We start from the raw sequence: 18,739 nt of genomic DNA on the forward strand, positions 1-18,739 counted from the left end.
GAAATGTGGCCTTCATCAGGTTAATTGAAATAGAACTATGAGGTATGGTATCTGGGATTTAATTTCCCATTATGAGTCATCATTCTTCTCTTAATCTGTGTTTTATCAAAATAATGACAACCCCATTTACAGAAGAGCCCGGCATTTCACATGTCCCTCTTTGATGACCTCATCAGTCTGTTCCCTCCTTCCCTCCCTCCCTCCCTCAGAGTGCCTACCGCATGTTTACGAGCAACACTTGCCTGAAGCACATGATCAGTAAGGTGCGTCGGGACGCCCACCACTATGAGCGCTACCAGCACAACAGGGACCTGGTGGCCTTTCTCAACATGTTCACCAACAAACAGCTGGAGCTACCCAGGGGCTGGGAGATGAAGCACGACCAGTCCGGCAAGGTCTGGACCACAGTGTGTGTGTGTAGGGTGTGTGTGTGTGTGTGTGTGGGAATGTTTTAGTTTATGTGCAATGACACGTGAATATACAGTGCATTTGGAAAGTATTCAGACCCCTTGACTTTTTCCACATTTTGTTATGTCACAGCCTTATTCTAAAATGGATTACATTTTAAAAAATCCTCATCGATCTACACACAATACCCCATAATGACGAAGCAAAAACTGGTTTTTAGATTTTTTTGCAAATTTATAAAAAATAAAAAATAGAAATACCTTATTTACATAAGTATTCAGACCCTTTGCTATGAGACTCGAAATTGAGCTCAGGTGCATCCTGTTTCCATTGATCCTCCTTGAGATGTTTCTACAACTTGATTGGAGTCTGCCTGTGGTAAATTCAATTGATTGGACATGATTTGGAAAGGCAAACACTTGTCTATATAAGGTCCCACAGTTGACAGTGCATGTCAGAGCAAAAACCCAGCCAAGTCGAAGGAATTGTCTGTAGAGCGAGACAGGATTGTGTTGAGGTTCAGATCTGGGGAAGGGTACCAAAACAGTTCTGCAGCATTGAAAGTCCCAAAGAACACAGTGGCCTCCATCATTTTTAAATGGAAGAAGTTTGGAACCACCATGACTCTTCCTAGAGCTGGCCGCCCGGCCAAACTGAGCATTCGAGGGAGAAGGGCCTTGGTCAAAGTTCCTCTGTGGAGATAGGAGAACCTTCCAGAAAGACAACCATCTCTGCAGCACTCCACCAATCAGGCTTTTATGGTAGTGGCCAGATGGAAGCCACACCTCAGTAAAAGGCACATGACAGCTGTAAGGCTGTAACGTAACAAAATGTGGAAAAAGTCAATTGGTCTGAATACTTTCTGCATATACTGTAGTTTCTTTATCTATCTTACTGTACGTGGCTGGCTGTGTGTCTTCACAGCCCTTCTTTGTGGATCACAACTGTCGCTCCACAACCTTCATCGACCCGCGGCTCCCCCTCCAGAGTGCACGCTCCACTGGCCTGCTGGCCCACCGCCAGCACCTCAGCCGCCAACGCAGCCACAGCGCAGGCGAGGTGAGAGACTACTGCTGCATTCACACAGGCCACTTGACAGACCGGACTGCATGACGGCATGCTAACTAGTGGACTACCCTACATGTGGCTTGGCGGTTTGCCTGGCTCGGTTGAATTCATATAGCTGGTTTGAAGAACATGCCAACTAACATCCAAAATAGAAAATACCGCTGCAGTGGATGATGTCCGTCGGCCTCATCAGAATTTGCCATCATTGTCTCTATGAAAATACTACATCTGGTTTCATATTGCCGTAATAAGTTGCCTATGTGAACGCAGCAAACTGCTGTACTACTGCACCACTAATGCAGGCTTGAGATCAGCTCTAAATCTAGTCTATTACACCCACTGCACCACTGACACACTGGAATTCTGACCTGTGATCATCACTAAGACTTTAGATTTAGCTAAACAAGACCAATATCAATGACTTAGCAATGACCCAAGCCCAGCTCAGCTAATCCCTACCATTGTGACGCAGAGTTGTCAAAATGCTTTAGCAAATGTACATTACACCAGCGGCCTCGGTAGACACAATGTGGGTAACCTGGTTTGTGTCCCTCTAGCTGCCCTGGGTGCCTCTGCTGACCCTGCAGCTGTTGTGTGCAGTGATCATGTGCCTAGGAACCAGATTTATACTGTTAGCACTGAGCCGGTGTGCCCAAGGAGGCAGTCCACTGTGTGCAGCTCACCCAGCACTAAAATAAAGAACATGAGCACATCTACTGCTGCTAAGCTTCCCAATAAAGCTATAAAAACAAATAAGCATCCCATAAGAAAAGTGCTCAAAATAGCCCACGTTAACATATGTAGCTTAAGAAACAAGGTTAATGAAAACAATAATTTGCTAGTAACAGATGACATTCATATTCTGACTATCTCTGAAACTCACTTAGATAATACCTTTGATGATACAGTGGTAGCAATACAAGGTTATAACATTTACAGAAAATATAGAAATACCAATGGTGGAGGTGTTGCTGTTTATATTCAGAACCACATTCCTGTGAAGATTAGAGAGGATCTCATGTTAAATACTGTTGAAGTTATATGGCTACAGGTTAATCTGCCTCACCTAAAGCCAATTCTGGTGGGAAGCTGCTATAGACCACCAAGTGCTAACAGTCAGTATCTGGATAACGTGTGAAATGCTTGATAATTTGTAAGTCGCTCTGGATAAGAGCGTCTGCTAAATGACTTAAATGTAAATGTAAAAATAATGTATGTGATATCAATAGAGAGGTATACTTTCTGTGTGATTTAAATATTGACTGGCTTTCATCAGGCTGCCCACTCAAGAGAGCTTCAAACTGTAACCAGTGCCTGCAACCTGGTTCAGGTTATCAGTCAACCTACCAGGGTGGTTACAAACAGTACAGGAATGAAATCATTAACATGTATTGATCATATCTTTACTAATGCTGCAGAGATTTGTTTGAAAGCAGTATCCAAATCCATTCGATGTAGTGATCACAATATAGTAGCCATATCTAGGAAAACCAAAGTTACAAAGGCTGGGCCTAATATTGTGTATAAGAGGTCATAAAATAAGTTTTATAGTGATTCCTATGTTGTTGATGTAAAGAATATATGTTGGTCCGTGGTGTGTAATGAGGCGCAAACAGACACTTTACACATTTATAAAATTGCTTATTCCAGTTACTAATAAGCATGCACCCATTAAGAAAATGACTGTAAAAACTGTTACAGCCCTGTGGATTGATGAGGAATTGAAAAGTTGTATGGTTAAGAGGGATGAGGCAAAAGGAATGGCAAATAAGTCTGGCTGCACAACCAATTGGCAAACGCATTGCAAATTGAGAAATCATGTGACTAAACTGAATAAAAAGAAGAACAACACTATGAAACAAGGATAAATGACATAAAGAATGATAGTAAAAAGCTTTGGAGCACCTTAAATGAAATTTTGGGGAAAAAGGCAAACTCAGCTCCATCATTCATTGAATCAGATGGCTCATTCATCACAAAACCAACTGAAATTGCGAACTACTTTAATATTTTTTTATTTGGCAAGATTAGCAAACTTAGGCATGACATGCCAGCAACAATTGCTGACACTACACATCCAAGTATATCTGACCAAATTATGAAAGACATGCATTGTAATTTTGAATTCCATAAAGTGAGTGTGGAAGAGATGAAAAATTGATTGTTGTCAATTAACAATGACAAGCCACCGGGGTCTGACAACTTAGATGTAAAATTGCTGAGGATAATAACGGACGATATTGCCACTCCTGTTTGCCATATTTTCAATTTAAGCCTACTAGAATGTACAGTGAGGGAAAAAAGTATTTGATCCCCTGCTGATTTTGTAAGTTTGCCCACTGACAAAGAAATGATTACTCTATAATTTTAATGGTAGGTTTATTTGAACAGTGAGAGACAGAATAACAACAAAATAATCCAGAATAACGCATGTCAAAAATGTTATAAATTGATTTGCATTTTAATGAGGGAAATAAGTATTTGACCCCCTCTCAATCAGAAAGATTTCTGGCTCCCAGGTGTCTTTTATACAGGTAACGAGCTGAGATTATGAGCACACTCTTAAAGGGAGTGCTCCTAATCTCAGTTTGTTACCTGTATAAAAGACACCTGTCCACAGAAGCAATCAATCAATCAGATTCCAAACTCTCCACCATGGCCAAGACCAAAGAGCTCTCCAAGGATGTCAGGGACAAGATTGTAGACCTACACAAGGCTGGAATGGGCTACAAGACCATCGCCAAGCAGCTTGGCGAGAAGGTGACAACAGTTGGTGCGATTATTTGCAAATGGAAGGAACACAAAATAACTGTCTATCTCCCTCGGCATGGGGCTCCATGCAATATCTCACCTCGTGGAGTTGTAATGATCATGAGAACAGTGAGGAATCAGCCCAGAACTACATAGGAGGATCTTGTCAATGATCTCAAGGCAGCTGGGACCATAGTCACCAAGAAAACAATTGGTAACACACTACACTGTGAAGGACTGAAATCCTGCAGCGCCCGCAAGGTCCCCCTGCTCAAGAAAGCACATATACAGGCCCGTCTGAAGTTTGCCAATGAACATCTGAATGATTCAGAGGAGAGCTGGGTGAAAGTGTTGTGGTCAGATGCGACCAAAATCTCACCGTGTTTGGAGGAGGAGTAATGCTGCCTATGACCCCAAGAACACCATCCCCACCGTCAAACATGGAGGTGGAAACATTATGCTTTGGGGGTGTTTTTCTGCTAAGGGGACAGGACAACTTCACCGCATCAAAGGGACGATGGACAGGGCCATGTACCGTCAAATCTTGGGTGTGAACCTCCTTCCCTCAGCCAGGGCATTGAAAATGGGTCTTGGATGAGTATTCCAGCATGACAATGACCCAAAACACACGGCCAAGGCAACAAAGGAGTGGCTCAAGAAGAAGCACATTAAGGTCCTGGAGTGGCCTAGCCAGTCTCCAGACCTTAATCCCATAGAAAATCTGTGGAGGGAGCTGAAGGTTCGAGTTGCCAAACGTCAGCCTCGAAACCTTAATGACTTGGAGAAGATCTGCAAAGAGGAGTGGGACAAAATCCCTCCTGTGATGTGTGCAAACCTGGTGGCCAACTAGAAGAAACGTCTGACCTCTGTGATTGCCAACTAGGGTTTTGCCACCAAGTACTAAGTCATGTTTTGCAGAGGGGTCAAATACTTATTTCCCTCATTAAAATGCAAATCAATTTATAAAATTTTTGACATGCGTTTTTCTGGATTTTTTTGTTGTTATTCTGTCTCTCACTGTTCAAATAAACCTACCATTAAAATTATAGACTGATCATTTCTTTGTCAGTGGGCAAACGTACAAAATCAGCAGGGGATCAAATACTTTTTTCCCTCACTGTATGTGCCCCCAGGTTTGGAGGGAAGCAAAAGTCATTCCGCTACCTAAGAATGCCCCTTTACTGGCTCAAATAGCCGACCAATATACTAAATACCAACCCTTAGTAAACTATTGGAAAAAATGGTGTTTGACCAGATACAATGCTATTTTACTGTAAACAAATTGCCAACAAACTTTCAGCATGCTTATAGAGAAGGACATTCAACAAGCACAGCACTTACACAAATTACTGATGATTGGCTGAGAGAAATTGATAATAAAAATATTATGGGGGCTGTTTTGTCAGACTTCTGTGTGGCTATTGACATTATCAATCATAGTCTGCTGCTGGAAAAACGTATGTGTTATGGCTTTACACCCCCTGCTATAATGTGGATAAAGAGTTACTTGTCTAACAGAATACAGAGGGTGTTCTTTAATGGAAGCCTCTCCAACATAATCCAGGTAGAATCAGGAATTCCCCAGGGCAGCTGTCTAGGCCCCTTGCTTTTTTCCATCTTTACTAACGACATGCCACTGGCTTTGAGTAAAGCTGGTGTGTCTATGTATGCGGATGTCTCAACACTATACACGTCAGCTACTACAGCAACTGAAATAACTGCCACGCTAACAAAGACTTGCAGTTAGTTTCGGAATGGGTGGCAAGGAATAAGTTAGTCCTGAATATTTCTAAAAGCACTGTATTTGGGTCAAATCATTCACTAAACCCTAAACCTCAACTACATCTTGTAATGAATAATGTGGAAATTGAGCAAGTTGAGGAGACTAAACTGCATGGAGTAACCCTGGATTGTAGACTGTCATGGTCAAAGCATATTGATACAACAGTAGCTAAGATGGGGGAGAAGTATGTCCATACTTAAGCGCTGCTCTGCCTTTTTAGAAACACTATCAAAAAGGCAGGTTCTACAGGCCCTAGTTTTGTCGCACCTAGACTACTGTTCAGTAGTGTGGTCAGGTGCCACAAAGAGGGACTTGGGAAAATTGCAGTTGGCTCAGAACAGGGCAGCACAGCTGGCCCTTAAAAGTACACGGAGAGCTAACATTAATGACATGCATGTCAGTCTCTCCTGGCTCAGAGTGGAAGAGAGAGAGACTTCATCACTGCTTGTTTTTGTAAGAGGTGTTGACAAGCTGAATGTATCAAGCTGTCTGTTTAAACTACTATCACACAGCTCGGAAACCCATGCATACCCCACAAGACATGCCACCAGAGGTCTCTTCACAGTCCCCAAGTCCAGAACTATGGGAGGCGCACAGTACTACATAGAGCCATGACTACATGGAACTTTATTCCACCTTATGGAACAACGGGGACTGTGAAGAGACACACACACAAGGGTATAGACACATGCATACGCACACATTGTGATATTGTTGTATGGTGGTATTCAACATTTTGTATTGTAGATGGGTAGTGGTGTAATAATGTCATATGATGTACTGTTTTATATTTTGTTTTATATGTAATGTAAGTGCTTTAATATGTTTCGACCCCAGGAAGAGTAGCTGCTGCCTTGGCAGCAGCTAATGGTGATCCCTAATAAATACAAATATAAATCATAATGCTTATAGCAAGAAAAAGATTGAAAGGGTTCCTAAAATGGGTGTAGGTTGTACAGTTTTCAATAGAAACAATGACAATGCTGGGTTTATGGCTGGGAGTTCCCTGATTGTGTCAATTGATAGCAGCAGTGGGATCCGTACTGACTCAGTGTCCCCTTGCAGGTGGTAGATAACACACGACACTCCAGCCCACCTGTCATGCCCCGCCCCTCCAGCACCTTCAGTGGGTCCACTCGCAATCAATACCAGGACCTGGTGCCTGTGGGTGAGTACACACACACGCACGTACGCACGCCAGTTAGCCTAGCAGTTAGTGTTGGGCCAGTAACCGAAAGGTTGCTAGTTCAACTCCTTGTGCAGACAAGGTGAAAATTCTGTCCATCTGCCCTTGAGCAAGGCACTTAACCGTAATTGCTCCACTTAAAGCTACTATATGTAGCTTTTTGGGGCAACCCGACCAAATTCACATAGAAACGTGAGTTCTAGATCTTTCATTCCCATTGAAAGCAAGTCTAAGAAGCGGTAGATCTGTTCTATGTGTGCTATTTCTATGCTTCCCGTTCTGAAGTTTTGTTTTTGCGTCTTTTACTTTCGGTTTTGTACACCAGCTTCAAACAGCTGAATATACAATATTTTGGTTATGGAAAATATATTTCACAGCGGTTTAGATGGTACAATGATTCTCTACACAGTGACTGCTTGTTTTATCACAAGACTGAAATTAGGCTATTTATTAGAATTTTAGCAACCCTGAAATGGTGGAGCGATTTCTGCATAGTGCATCTGTAACCCTAATTGCTCCAGGGGTCCCTGGCCACAACTCCACTCTGAGGGGGTCTCAAGGGGAGTTGGGATATGCAAAAAACATGTCAATTTCACACCTCAAACTCATACAGGTTACCCACTTGTACATGCAGGGAAACAGGAAAAATATAAGCACCCCCTATTAAACCTTTTTACACACACACACACACACACACACACACACACACACACACACACACACACGCACGCTATATACAGTGCTCACTTATGCACTAATAAACACAGTAATGTTGATTACTAACACGGGTCTCTCCCCAGCCTACAATGACAAGATTGTGGCGTTTCTACGGCAACCCAACATCATTGAGATCCTGCAGGAGAGGCAACCAGAGCTTGTCAGGAACCACTCACTCAAGTAGGTCACCCCAATCACCATGGGAACCCTTTAATCAGATATTTAACCCTTAATCCTAACCCTCTAAACATATTATGATTATGCCAAACAGCAGTATCACGAATGTTAACGTGTGTGTGTGTGTGTGTGTGTGTGTGTGTGTGTGTGTGTTTGTCTGCAGGGAAAGGTTACAGTTCATTCGCAGCGAGGGCGTTTCTGGGCTTGCTCGTCTCTCTAGCGATGCTGATCTAGTAATTTTGCTCAGGTGGGACCTTTGTATTTGTCTTTATGTGTTAATGTCTGTTTGTGATTGGTGTATGTTTGTGTGTGCGAGAAGGTATTGAGTGTGTGTGTGTGAGAGAGATCATTTAAGCACTCCTCTCTCCCTTAGCCTGTTTGAAGAGGAGGTGATGTCCTATGTGCCACCTGCTGCCTTACTGCACCCCAGCTACTGCTCCTCCCCTCAAAGCTCCCCTGGTGAGACCACACACATGCATGCACGCACACGCACACACACACACACATATATTTTCTCCTCTCATTTTCTCCTCATGCCCTTCTTCTTCCCTTAGTCTTGCTTCTAATCGAAACTATCCATCCAAAGCAGGGCAAGATAATGAGATAAAGCCTTGAGCCGTAAAAGTTGCTTAGCGCTCTCAATTAGTGAAGTTTAGTGTTTTTTCTAAACCAATTCTATGCTAATGTTGGTTGTAATAATAAGATACAATTACGATATTCTGAGGAACTTATCATGTATTTTTTGTCTATTTTTCATACTTCTCTCCCTCCTCCCTGCTCTTCCTCCTTCTTCCGCCCCTCTCTCAGGTACTCAGAGAGCTAATGCACGTGCCCCTGCCCCGTACAAACGTGACTTTGAGGCCAAACTGAGAAACTTCTATCGCAAGCTGGAGACGAAGGGCTATGGCCAGGGACCTGGGAAAGTCAAGTGAGTACTTGATGACGTCATTCAATAGGTTGAGAGAACCGCTAAATATCAGCAGTATTCTGACATGGAATCACTGGTCACTTTAATAATGAAACACTAGTCACTTTAATAACGTTTACATACTGCTTTACTCATTTCATATGTATATACTGTATTATATTCTACAGTATTTTAGTCAATGCCCCTCCGACATTGCTCGCCCTAATATTTATATATTTCTTAATTAATTATTTTACTTTTAGATTTGTGTGTATTGTTGTGAATTGTTAGGGACTACTGCACTGTTGGAGCTAGGAACGAAAGCATTTCGCTACACCCGCAATAACATCTGCTAAATATGTGTATGTGACCAATACAATTTGATTTGATTTGTTCAATCCTAAACTGGGTTTGTGTGTGTGTTGTGCCTGCATGCATTCATAACTATATCTGGGTGTTTTTCCTTCTTCCAGATTAATCGTTCGTAGAGATCACCTATTGGAGGATGCCTTCAATCAGATCATGTGCTACTCCCGCAAAGACCTGCAGAGGAGTAAGCTCTATGTCAGCTTTGTGGGCGAGGAAGGGTGAGTGTTGCCTTTTGGGGTTTAGCTCTTTCATATATGCTACACATTACCTTAAAAGTTTGCTAATTTGCATCGGCTGTTATGTTGTGTCTCTACATTGTTTATTTTCCATAATTTCAATACATGATTTACAAAATGTGTGTGTGTTATAGGCTGGACTACAGCGGCCCTTCGAGGGAGTTCTTCTTCTTGGTGTCAAGGGAGTTGTTTAACCCTTACTACGGCCTGTTTGAGTACTCGGCCAATGACACCTACACTGTGCAGATCAGCCCCATGTCTGCCTTCGTCGACAACCATCACGAGTGGTGAGTGACGAGTACATTACCATTATGGTTAGGCGGATGGATGGATGGATGGAAGGATGGACGGGCGGGCGGGCGTGTGGTCGGATTTATGAAGACAGACAGACATGCTGGACAGACATACTGTAGATAAAATAAGGAACAAAGACGCAGATAGACCTATAATAACATCTGACTTGTCATCATATACTGTACATACTGTACTGTATTACACCTAGCAATGTTGCTCTGTGTTCCAGGTTTCGTTTCAGTGGGCGTATCCTGGGCCTTGCTCTGATCCACCAGTATCTGTTGGATGCCTTCTTTACCCGCCCGTTCTACAAGGGCCTGCTGCGGATGTAAGTGTCTCAATCAGGTCCTCTTAGCTAGCAAACGGCTAGGGCTCCTATCACCATGAACACCGCATTGTTATAGGTTTGACAATGCAACCACCCTGGCAAATTGCCAGTTATGCTTTAGCGTAAAATATATTATATGAAAAATACACACCTCAGAATTTTTTAGGTAGTAACTACTGAACTGGAAGAAGCTGAACAGACAGGAGTTGGTTAGATTGATTTGACTTTAGTTATTCAGTTACCATGCTTTCATTATGTGGTTGATATACACTCTGGAAAACAACAAGCTAAATTACTAAAATGTCAATATAAGGCTTAGAGTTATGAGTTTAATTTTTCGCCTCTCGTTGACCTTTGACCCCTACAGCCCGTGTGACCTGAGTGACCTGGAGTTCCTGGACGAGGAGTTCCACCAAAGTTTACAGTGGATGAAGGACAACGACATCGAGGACATGCTGGACCTCACCTTCACCGTCAACGAGGAGGTCTTCGGACAGGTGTGTGTGCATGCTTGTGTTTTGAATAATTAATGTATTGTATGTATCTTCAATCGTTTTAGACTACATACACTACCCTCCATTTGATATTTAACTGCTTGTTGCAATGTGTTGTACTTGGGGGTAAATCCTGACTTTACTTAGTCATTAATTGATGTCAATGGTAAGGTAGGATTCACCCTATATTGTGTTTCTATCTTTACGGCCCTATAGATCACAGAGAGAGAGCTGAAGCCAGGCGGGGCAGGTATTCCAGTGTCAGAGAAGAATAAGAAGGAGTACATAGAGCGCATGGTTAAGTGGCGCATCGAAAGGGGCGTGGCTCAGCAGACTGAGAGCCTGGTGCGAGGCTTCTATGAGGTAGGGCCCTGTGTTTTGCGCAATCATGTGACATAGCAAGATTTTATCCTGTATTTTAAGCCTTATCCAGAAATGAGAATTACAGCAAAAATTAAAGTAATTGTCTGAGGATGGTGCTGGAACATCTGACAAAAAAAGAAAAGGGGACAGTTTGATGAAAAAGCTTTAAATAAAGGTTAAAATCCAGGTCATGTGACATGGTTGCACAAAACACAGGACCCTATGACATCACACACATCATCGATAATGGTCCATCATTGTGATATGTATTGGTCAAGTGGCATTGTGTCTGCATAATGATGCAGAGCTACGTTGTGATACAGTATGTATTGGTCAGGTATTGTGTAATAGATAATGATGCAGCAAGTGGTAATTTATCTGAAATAGATATGATGAAATAGAAAGTCATGCATGCCATTAACAATTAATGTGGTTACTCCTAATGTATTAGAAGTGAATTAGTATTGTGATATGTACTGGCCAGGTGGTATTGTCTCTGTAATAGTAAATGTATCAGAATTGTGACATGTATTGGTCAGGTGGTGGACGTGCGGCTGGTGTCTGTGTTTGATGCCCGGGAGCTGGAGCTGGTGATCGCTGGCACTGCAGAGATCGACCTGGCAGACTGGAGGAACAACACAGAGTACAGAGGAGGTAGAGACAGGGGAGCAGTGGGGGGCAGTCTTAACCTTGGAGAGTCAGATGGTGTGGGGGCACGCTTTTTCAGCCAAGTAGTGATGCCCCTGATTATATTAATCTTGGTCTTTAAAGATTAGATCATGACTTTGATTGGTGGAATCAGGTGTTACTGCTTGGCTCCGCACAACTCAGGGGCAGCACTTTTGTTACAGATTGTGCTTTTAAGAAAAGCAGGCTTATTTTGGTCTACGGCTGATAGGTACACCTTTCATATTTCTCCCCAGGTTACCATGACAACCACATAGTAATCCGCTGGTTCTGGGCAGCAGTGGAGAGGTTCAACAATGAGCAGAGACTCAGACTGCTGCAGGTACTACTTTTCAGGGGACACTCCAATAGAGTTTGATACTGACGAAAGGTCTTAACTTAACTTCGCTAACTCTTTGTTTGTCAGCCCTGTTGCTACTGGTATTTATCTGGTATTGAATGTGATATTACTTGGTAACAATTGGAACATCCTGGTACAATTAATCCCCTAGTGACCGATAAATAATTTCTGGGCAATAATGACATAATTGACATCTATCATAATTGCCCTGTTAACATGTAGTTTCTAAGCGAATATCTGGTCATTAGGGGCTGTAAAATAAAATGTTACCTAAACGGGGATTGTTAAGATTGTGTATGTCTCCTTAGTTTGTGACAGGCACCTCCAGTATTCCCTATGAGGGCTTTGCCTCCCTCAGAGGTAGCAATGGACCACGCAGGTTCTGTGTGGAGAAGTGGGGCAAAATCACCTCCTTACCCAGGTATAGTACACCTCTCTGTCTGTCCGTTCGTCCGTCTGTCCATGTTTGACTACCTGTCTGTGTGAGCTATTCTTATTTTTCTGTATGTTTGTGCATATGTGATGTGTGCACATATCAATTAGTGTGTATGCAGTGTGTGTATATTATGCGCATCTGTCAGTGTACTCCTCTCACTATCAGTCTGCCTCTCTACAGGGCTCACACATGCTTTAACCGTCTGGACCTCCCACCGTACCCTTCGTTCTCCATGCTCTACGAGAAGATGCTGACGGCCGTGGAGGAAACCAGCACCTTTGGCCTGGAGTAACCTCTCCAAAATGGCTGCCACAGCCAGGGGTCGAATTGGGAAAGAACAATGGTGAAGAGGAAATCCCGCCACCTTAGCTTGCGGCGAGACAGTACTCACAGTACACAATGGAAACTGAATAGACTAGATCTATCAGAAATTATCATTTTGGAGAAGCAACAACTTTTGGGGACAATTTCACCACCAAGACAATCCAAACCCCCCCCCTCCCCGCTTGGCTATACCTCCCTTCTCCATGATCCCACACTTCCTGGAATAACGTTGCTGTTCCATTACCTGCACTGATGCCCTCCATTCGATTCCTGCGTACAACAACCACACTTGTGCTTTATCTCTTATCAGTTTATTGGCCTTGGTTACTGTATCTCCTTCTTTTTCTTACTGGGCCTCAGCCTGCACTTCAAGTCCAGAGACACCTCTTCCTAATACCCTATGCTTACTCCTGGATTGACCTCCTGCTCTGGACCTCGGAACTGTGTCTTTCTACTCTGGGACTGCAGACAGTGGACACTATAATACATAATGGACTAATTCCTTGGCTTCAAACACACACACATGCACGCAAACACACACTCATTCACTCACACACACTTTCAAGATAACCCTCATGATTAATTTCTGAGGGGATTAAATTGTATGTCACAGCTCCTAAGGGGCACCAAAGGCATTGTCTCACTCCAAAACACATTGTACTTCTTATGCTAGACTACACGAGCAAGGCTCTAAAACTGGCACACACTAACTCACGATAACAATTACAATTGTAGGGTTACTCTTTTTCAAAATAAATGAGATGCACTTTCTCATACACACGTAGCTCCACACGCACGCACGCACACACACACTGAGACATTGCCTAACAAATGGCTCTATCTCTCACTAATGTTATTGCCTCCCATCCAGTGAACCGATGAATGTATCACATAAAAGACTGAATGTATGAACCTTCAGCACCTCTGGCTTGCCGTAGTAGGAGGACTGAGGAGCCTTTGTGGCCAAAGAAAAATAAACACAGCCGCCGCACCAGGAAGTGGAGCACTTAAAATTGGACAGAGGAATGTGGAAGCCGAGACTGAAAGTGGCACCAGACACGTTCCTTGTTATGAGAGACACTTTCACTCAGTGTTTTGCGGAGGGTTGGTTGGGGACCCGATAGTAGGTCGCGCCTATTTCTTCCTCTTGGGTCACAACCAAAAACTGAGTTGTAACGAGAGACTTTGTAATGTTTATTTGGTCGGTCAAAAGAACATTCAAATGGCTTTAGGTGTGTTACACACAACAAAAACAGAGCTACAACTCTTGTGTATTCCAAAACAGTTCCTGGATGCAAACACAAGAGGGCAGTACATGATATGGTACTTACTTCAGTACGTACACACAGCTATGGAAGCATCTTTAAGCTCGGGACACTACACACCTACACAGATGCTTATGATTTCTTGAAAGCACGTGTTCATCCTGGTTTTGGACTTCTCAGTGCATAACCCCTACCCAAAGGACTCATTCAAACACACACACACACACACACACACACACACACACACACACACACGTGTACACAGACACACCATTTCTATGGGGTGTACGCACGATTACAACTACTGTACAGAGTTCTGTGCGAGCTAGACATACAACCCGGGCTGGAAGCCCCACTGTGATGCACTGTGGAGGAAGCCTTCATATCTCAGCCTGGCTTGAAACTGCATGCAGGGTCCATCTCAGCAACTCTGTGAGCTGCACTGAGTCCGGAACCCCTAGATGGTGTTGTGTTATATCTCGATATTTGCATGCCGAAATAGTGCAACAAAAGTCTGTCCTTATTAGCTTTTGCATGAGGATATCGCTATCGATGTTGAGAAAAGGGTGGGAGGAGCCGGTTAAGAACTTTAGGGTATGCTGCTATAATGCGTTATAAATATGTCCGTGGTCAAATAAATACTTAGGTTTTGTGACACATTGTTTATGGCTTCACAATTGTGAAATGTTATAACAAGCATTATGTTGTTTGTTTATATGACTGGTTATGACGAGTGTTACTGAAGTACTATGGCAGCACGCTTTAAGGGAATTGTTTTTGTTACATTCATGAGATCACCTGTCTTGATGATAGGTTAGAGGTCAATGGTCATGGTTCATGGCTACACAGAGAACCACACGGTGTGCTGGTCCTGTATGTCTCTTATCTTTGTGTACATGTATGTCTGTACCTGTTGTGTGTATAAATATATATTTTGCACCGAATGTACCAAAGGTTTGGGGCTTCGATAGTCAACCATGTCTCCCTAACTCTGTCAGGTTGACAGAATTAGGAATGACCCAAGCCTCGGCCACACATACCCACATCACCTTGAGTTTAGAGGGGCAGCTTCGTGACATAGGCAGTAACCCTTCACAACAGGGTTTTAATCATTTCTGCCAATCAATACATTTTCCACGCTAAGGATTTTTCTGCTGCGAATGTCCAAAAAAGAATAAAGTCAGTTTGCTCCTCGCCCAATGAGGACAAAGCTCAGCGCCACCACCACTCCCCATTCCTGATCAATTACCAATAGGATTGGACATCTCAGTGTCAGAACTCCACTCTATGCAAAAGCTCCTGTATCTCTCCATTTCACCCCAATTATTGTATTAAAAGACAATGACAAATGACAAGTTTTAATTTGCTAGTTTTAATTAGAGATACATGAATGTGTGTTTTCTTTCTGTATATCTTTTGAGAGATGAACCAGGGGCTCAGCCAGTGGGCCCAACGCTTAGAGAGCAGCAGATGAAGAACTACAGCATAGATTGGGCATGGTTTTCTAATCTATAAAATTGAGAATATCTCTCCTTCTATCCTATATATTAATTTCTGCAGAAATAAACAAACACACACATCTTATTTTAACTGCATTCCACAAACAAAATCTATAGGAAAATATGAAAAATACCCGGGCCCAACTAAACAATTCAAAGTCAAAGTTTTTTTTGTTTGCTGATCGATGATTGTATTGATGGTTTTCAGCTTTTTGTGCAATACATGTCAGAATGACCCTGTCCTTGGGAGATAATTGTTCTGTGATCAGATAACACAAAAATGTTATTCTCTTTCAAGTATTCATTTCGGTATTTCACTTATGGGATACGCCCCCAGCGTATTCTTCAGAAGCCTTTACTAAACTACGCCAGCCATGATTGGCTGGACGTCTAGACGTGTGCGTTGGGGAAAGGTGTCCCTCCTACCCTATATAAGGTCCTACGCAGCGTCTCTGAGTCATTCAAACACCTCTTCTCGCTTTTCATCAGAAAGCTTAACTCAACACGACTGCATTTTCCAGAATTAGCTAAACTGTCCACAGACGTGAGTTTAGAACTCGATCGCCGGGCCCTATTGTCTGGACTGTGTGGTGGTGGCAATTTTCCTTTTCCTTCACCATAGTTAGAGGAAGATTATTTGAGGGAGGAACGGGTACAGCTGGGACATGGCTAACTCGTTCAGGACCAAGTTAGCTGTATCCAAACAGTGACTAGTCGTTAGCAAGCTAGCCACCACGCTAGCTAGCTTTTGTGGTTTTACTTAGAAAATAAAAGTTTTTTACTAGCTACACTAAGCTACCTTTTCTAATCTGTCATTTCGGAAACGGTATCCGGCCATCCGAGTGCCACCGTCGGAGATCACCCACTAATCACTAGCTATCTCACTAGCCTACCACGCTAGTTTTTTTCTGACAGCTAAAAACATAGCATCCCAGCTATGGCAACAAAAGCATCTCCCACTCCAAACGAGGAGAAGCTCCTGGCACGAATCTTCTCTTGTGGAAACAAGATATCGGCCAAGGACACCCACTCGGTGTGCTCCGCTTGCCTTGGGCATAAGCCTTCCCCGGCTCCTGTCCACACTGTGCCCTCTTCACTGTGAAGAGCCTCCGTCGCCTGAGTCAACAGGACCCTAACATGGTGGCTGGCGTCCCCGATGGCTCACCAGAGGCAATGGATATCCCCACAGTGAATCCTGGAGCGACAGCTAGCGCTAGCTGGGGCGACCAGCTCAACGGCATTGTCCCGCTGTTGGAAGACTCCAGCAACGACCTCGCGGCTTCCCTGCCGGGCTTCCTGATTGGAGACAACAACGACTCCATGGGGTTTTACGTCAGCCTCCTTTCGAAATCATCGGACGGAGACAAAGGCTCCTTCGTCCCCTCAGGCCAGGCCACCAAGCCTCCTGCCAGGGAATCCAAAACCGGAAACTCTCGGTGTGGACCTGCAGGACGTGTGCAAATGCGCTGTGGATAAACTGGTGATTCCCTGGCCCAACGCAGTAGCAGAGACCACCATGTCCCGCTACGAGGGTACCCAAAGCCAAACGGGTGGCCAGGCAATTACTACCAGTCTTCCCAGAAGGCCTGGAGGATGTTACCCGTACCTGGGGTACACCTTTCTCCTCCAAGAACCCTGTCCAAGGCAGGTTGGTGTTGGACTGTGTTGACATGGAAGAGATTGGGCTTGCCCACATGCCCCCCATCGAACCCCTGATGGCTTCCCATCTACACCCCAGCCAGAAGTCCTCCATGACCTCAACTGGCCCCACCTTACCAACCAAGTACGAGCGCTTCCAGTCTTCCGTGACAGAGAAGGTCTACAGGTCGGTCGCCACAGCGGTGAGGGCTCACAGCACCGCCTCCATGCTCTCGGCATACCAAGATGAGATACAGGAGGAGATAGCGTTCACACCGGAGCCGGGTTTATGGAACGAGATCTGCATTGCCACAGACCTCATCCTGCGTCTGCTTAAAGCTGCCGTCCAGGCGTCAGGATGAGTGATGGGGCTCATGATATCCCAGGAGAGGGCGCGATGGCTCAATCTATCCACGGTGTCTACAGTTAAGACACAGCCCAGTGCCTCCCCTGTGCCTTACCGCACCTTCTCCCAGGCTGCAGCAGGTCGGCCCCCCTCAACCTTTAAGATCCCCAGACTCCCAGCTCCCCAGGCTGCGAGCCCAGGGTAGCAGAGAACCTTGGACCTTAAAGGCCCCTGGGCTAAGAAGCCTCCCTTCCCACCCATGGCACAAAGGAGCCAGCCAGCCCCTAACCCCACCCAGGGGGTAAGGAGGAAGAAGTGGATGGCCTAGCGGTGTCCCCATTGCCAGACAGGCGAGTACGGCCTCCCCCAAGCGCAGATCTATCTCTTTTACCAATCCTGAGCTTGTTCCAGGGTGCAAGTACCCAGGCACCTCAGTGTTATTTCCGGCATACCGTCCCCAAGTCGGTGGTCACAGAGTACAGCCCAAAGAGGAGAAGAGACAATGTTCAGGTGGATGCTCCTACAACGGCCCCCTCTTTTCTCACAAACACTCCCCAATGTCAGTTCACATTAAAAAATGTACCACTAGCGCAACCAAGCTACAGGCCAAGGGTGCAGTCAGACATGTTGTTTCTGACAAAATCAAAACAAATAGGGTGCCTCCCTATAACGCCGCCAGAGGGAGCTACTTATTTTTCTGTGGTGATACGCCACTTAACCGCTCTCCCAGTGTGGGCCAGCCGAGCATGCGCAGTGCGTTGCGGACTGTCATACACCCTTCCCCGGACAGAGGGTTCTGCTGCACCATCTGTGGGGGGAAGCCCATCAGCCCTCTCTCGGAGCGGAGAGAGAACTGGCGGGGATGTGCAGTGTCAAACTGGGTACATGCATGATAGACAGGGGACACAGACTACAATTCATTGTCACCCCACCTCGATTAGATGGAATCAGATACTCTCAGGCTCAGGGGGAATCAGTGTGTGTCCTCCGGGAGGAAATCACAACGCTAATGGGGAAAATGGCAATAAGAATTGTTATTTTACTCGAAATATTTCCTGGTTCCAAAAAAGGGCGGTGGTATACGCCATATCCTAGATCTACGTGCTTTCAACAGACACATGAG

The 18,739-nt window shown here is 44.4% G+C and overlaps 1 protein-coding gene across 3 annotated transcripts in view; it reads left to right on the plus strand.

Annotated features, from left to right (window-relative positions):
• The window catches only part of LOC121550592 (E3 ubiquitin-protein ligase HECW2), a 67,507-nt gene extending 54,460 nt beyond the window's left edge, over window positions 1-13,047 (plus strand). For 2 of the 3 annotated variants that reach the window (XM_041862929.2, XM_041862920.2), the window contains exons 15-30: window positions 210-395; window positions 1,333-1,467; window positions 7,076-7,178; window positions 7,997-8,093; window positions 8,254-8,337; window positions 8,464-8,549; window positions 8,898-9,018; window positions 9,471-9,584; window positions 9,737-9,889; window positions 10,126-10,224; window positions 10,592-10,721; window positions 10,935-11,081; window positions 11,621-11,735; window positions 12,005-12,090; window positions 12,417-12,529; window positions 12,725-13,047. In XM_041862929.2, coding sequence (XP_041718863.2) covers window positions 210-395; window positions 1,333-1,467; window positions 7,076-7,178; window positions 7,997-8,093; window positions 8,254-8,337; window positions 8,464-8,549; window positions 8,898-9,018; window positions 9,471-9,584; window positions 9,737-9,889; window positions 10,126-10,224; window positions 10,592-10,721; window positions 10,935-11,081; window positions 11,621-11,735; window positions 12,005-12,090; window positions 12,417-12,529; window positions 12,725-12,836 — 1,881 coding nt within the window. In that variant the 3' untranslated portion in view covers window positions 12,837-13,047. The remainder of the gene's footprint in view (window positions 1-209; window positions 396-1,332; window positions 1,468-7,075; window positions 7,179-7,996; window positions 8,094-8,253; window positions 8,338-8,463; window positions 8,550-8,897; window positions 9,019-9,470; window positions 9,585-9,736; window positions 9,890-10,125; window positions 10,225-10,591; window positions 10,722-10,934; window positions 11,082-11,620; window positions 11,736-12,004; window positions 12,091-12,416; window positions 12,530-12,724) is intronic. The other variant, XM_041862936.2, reaches the window with a different exon arrangement.
• The last annotated feature ends 5,692 nt before the right edge of the window (window positions 13,048-18,739 follow it).

Source organism: Coregonus clupeaformis, chromosome 4, assembly GCF_020615455.1.
Source record: "Coregonus clupeaformis isolate EN_2021a chromosome 4, ASM2061545v1, whole genome shotgun sequence".
NCBI classification, from domain to species: Eukaryota; Metazoa; Chordata; class Actinopteri; order Salmoniformes; family Salmonidae; genus Coregonus; species Coregonus clupeaformis.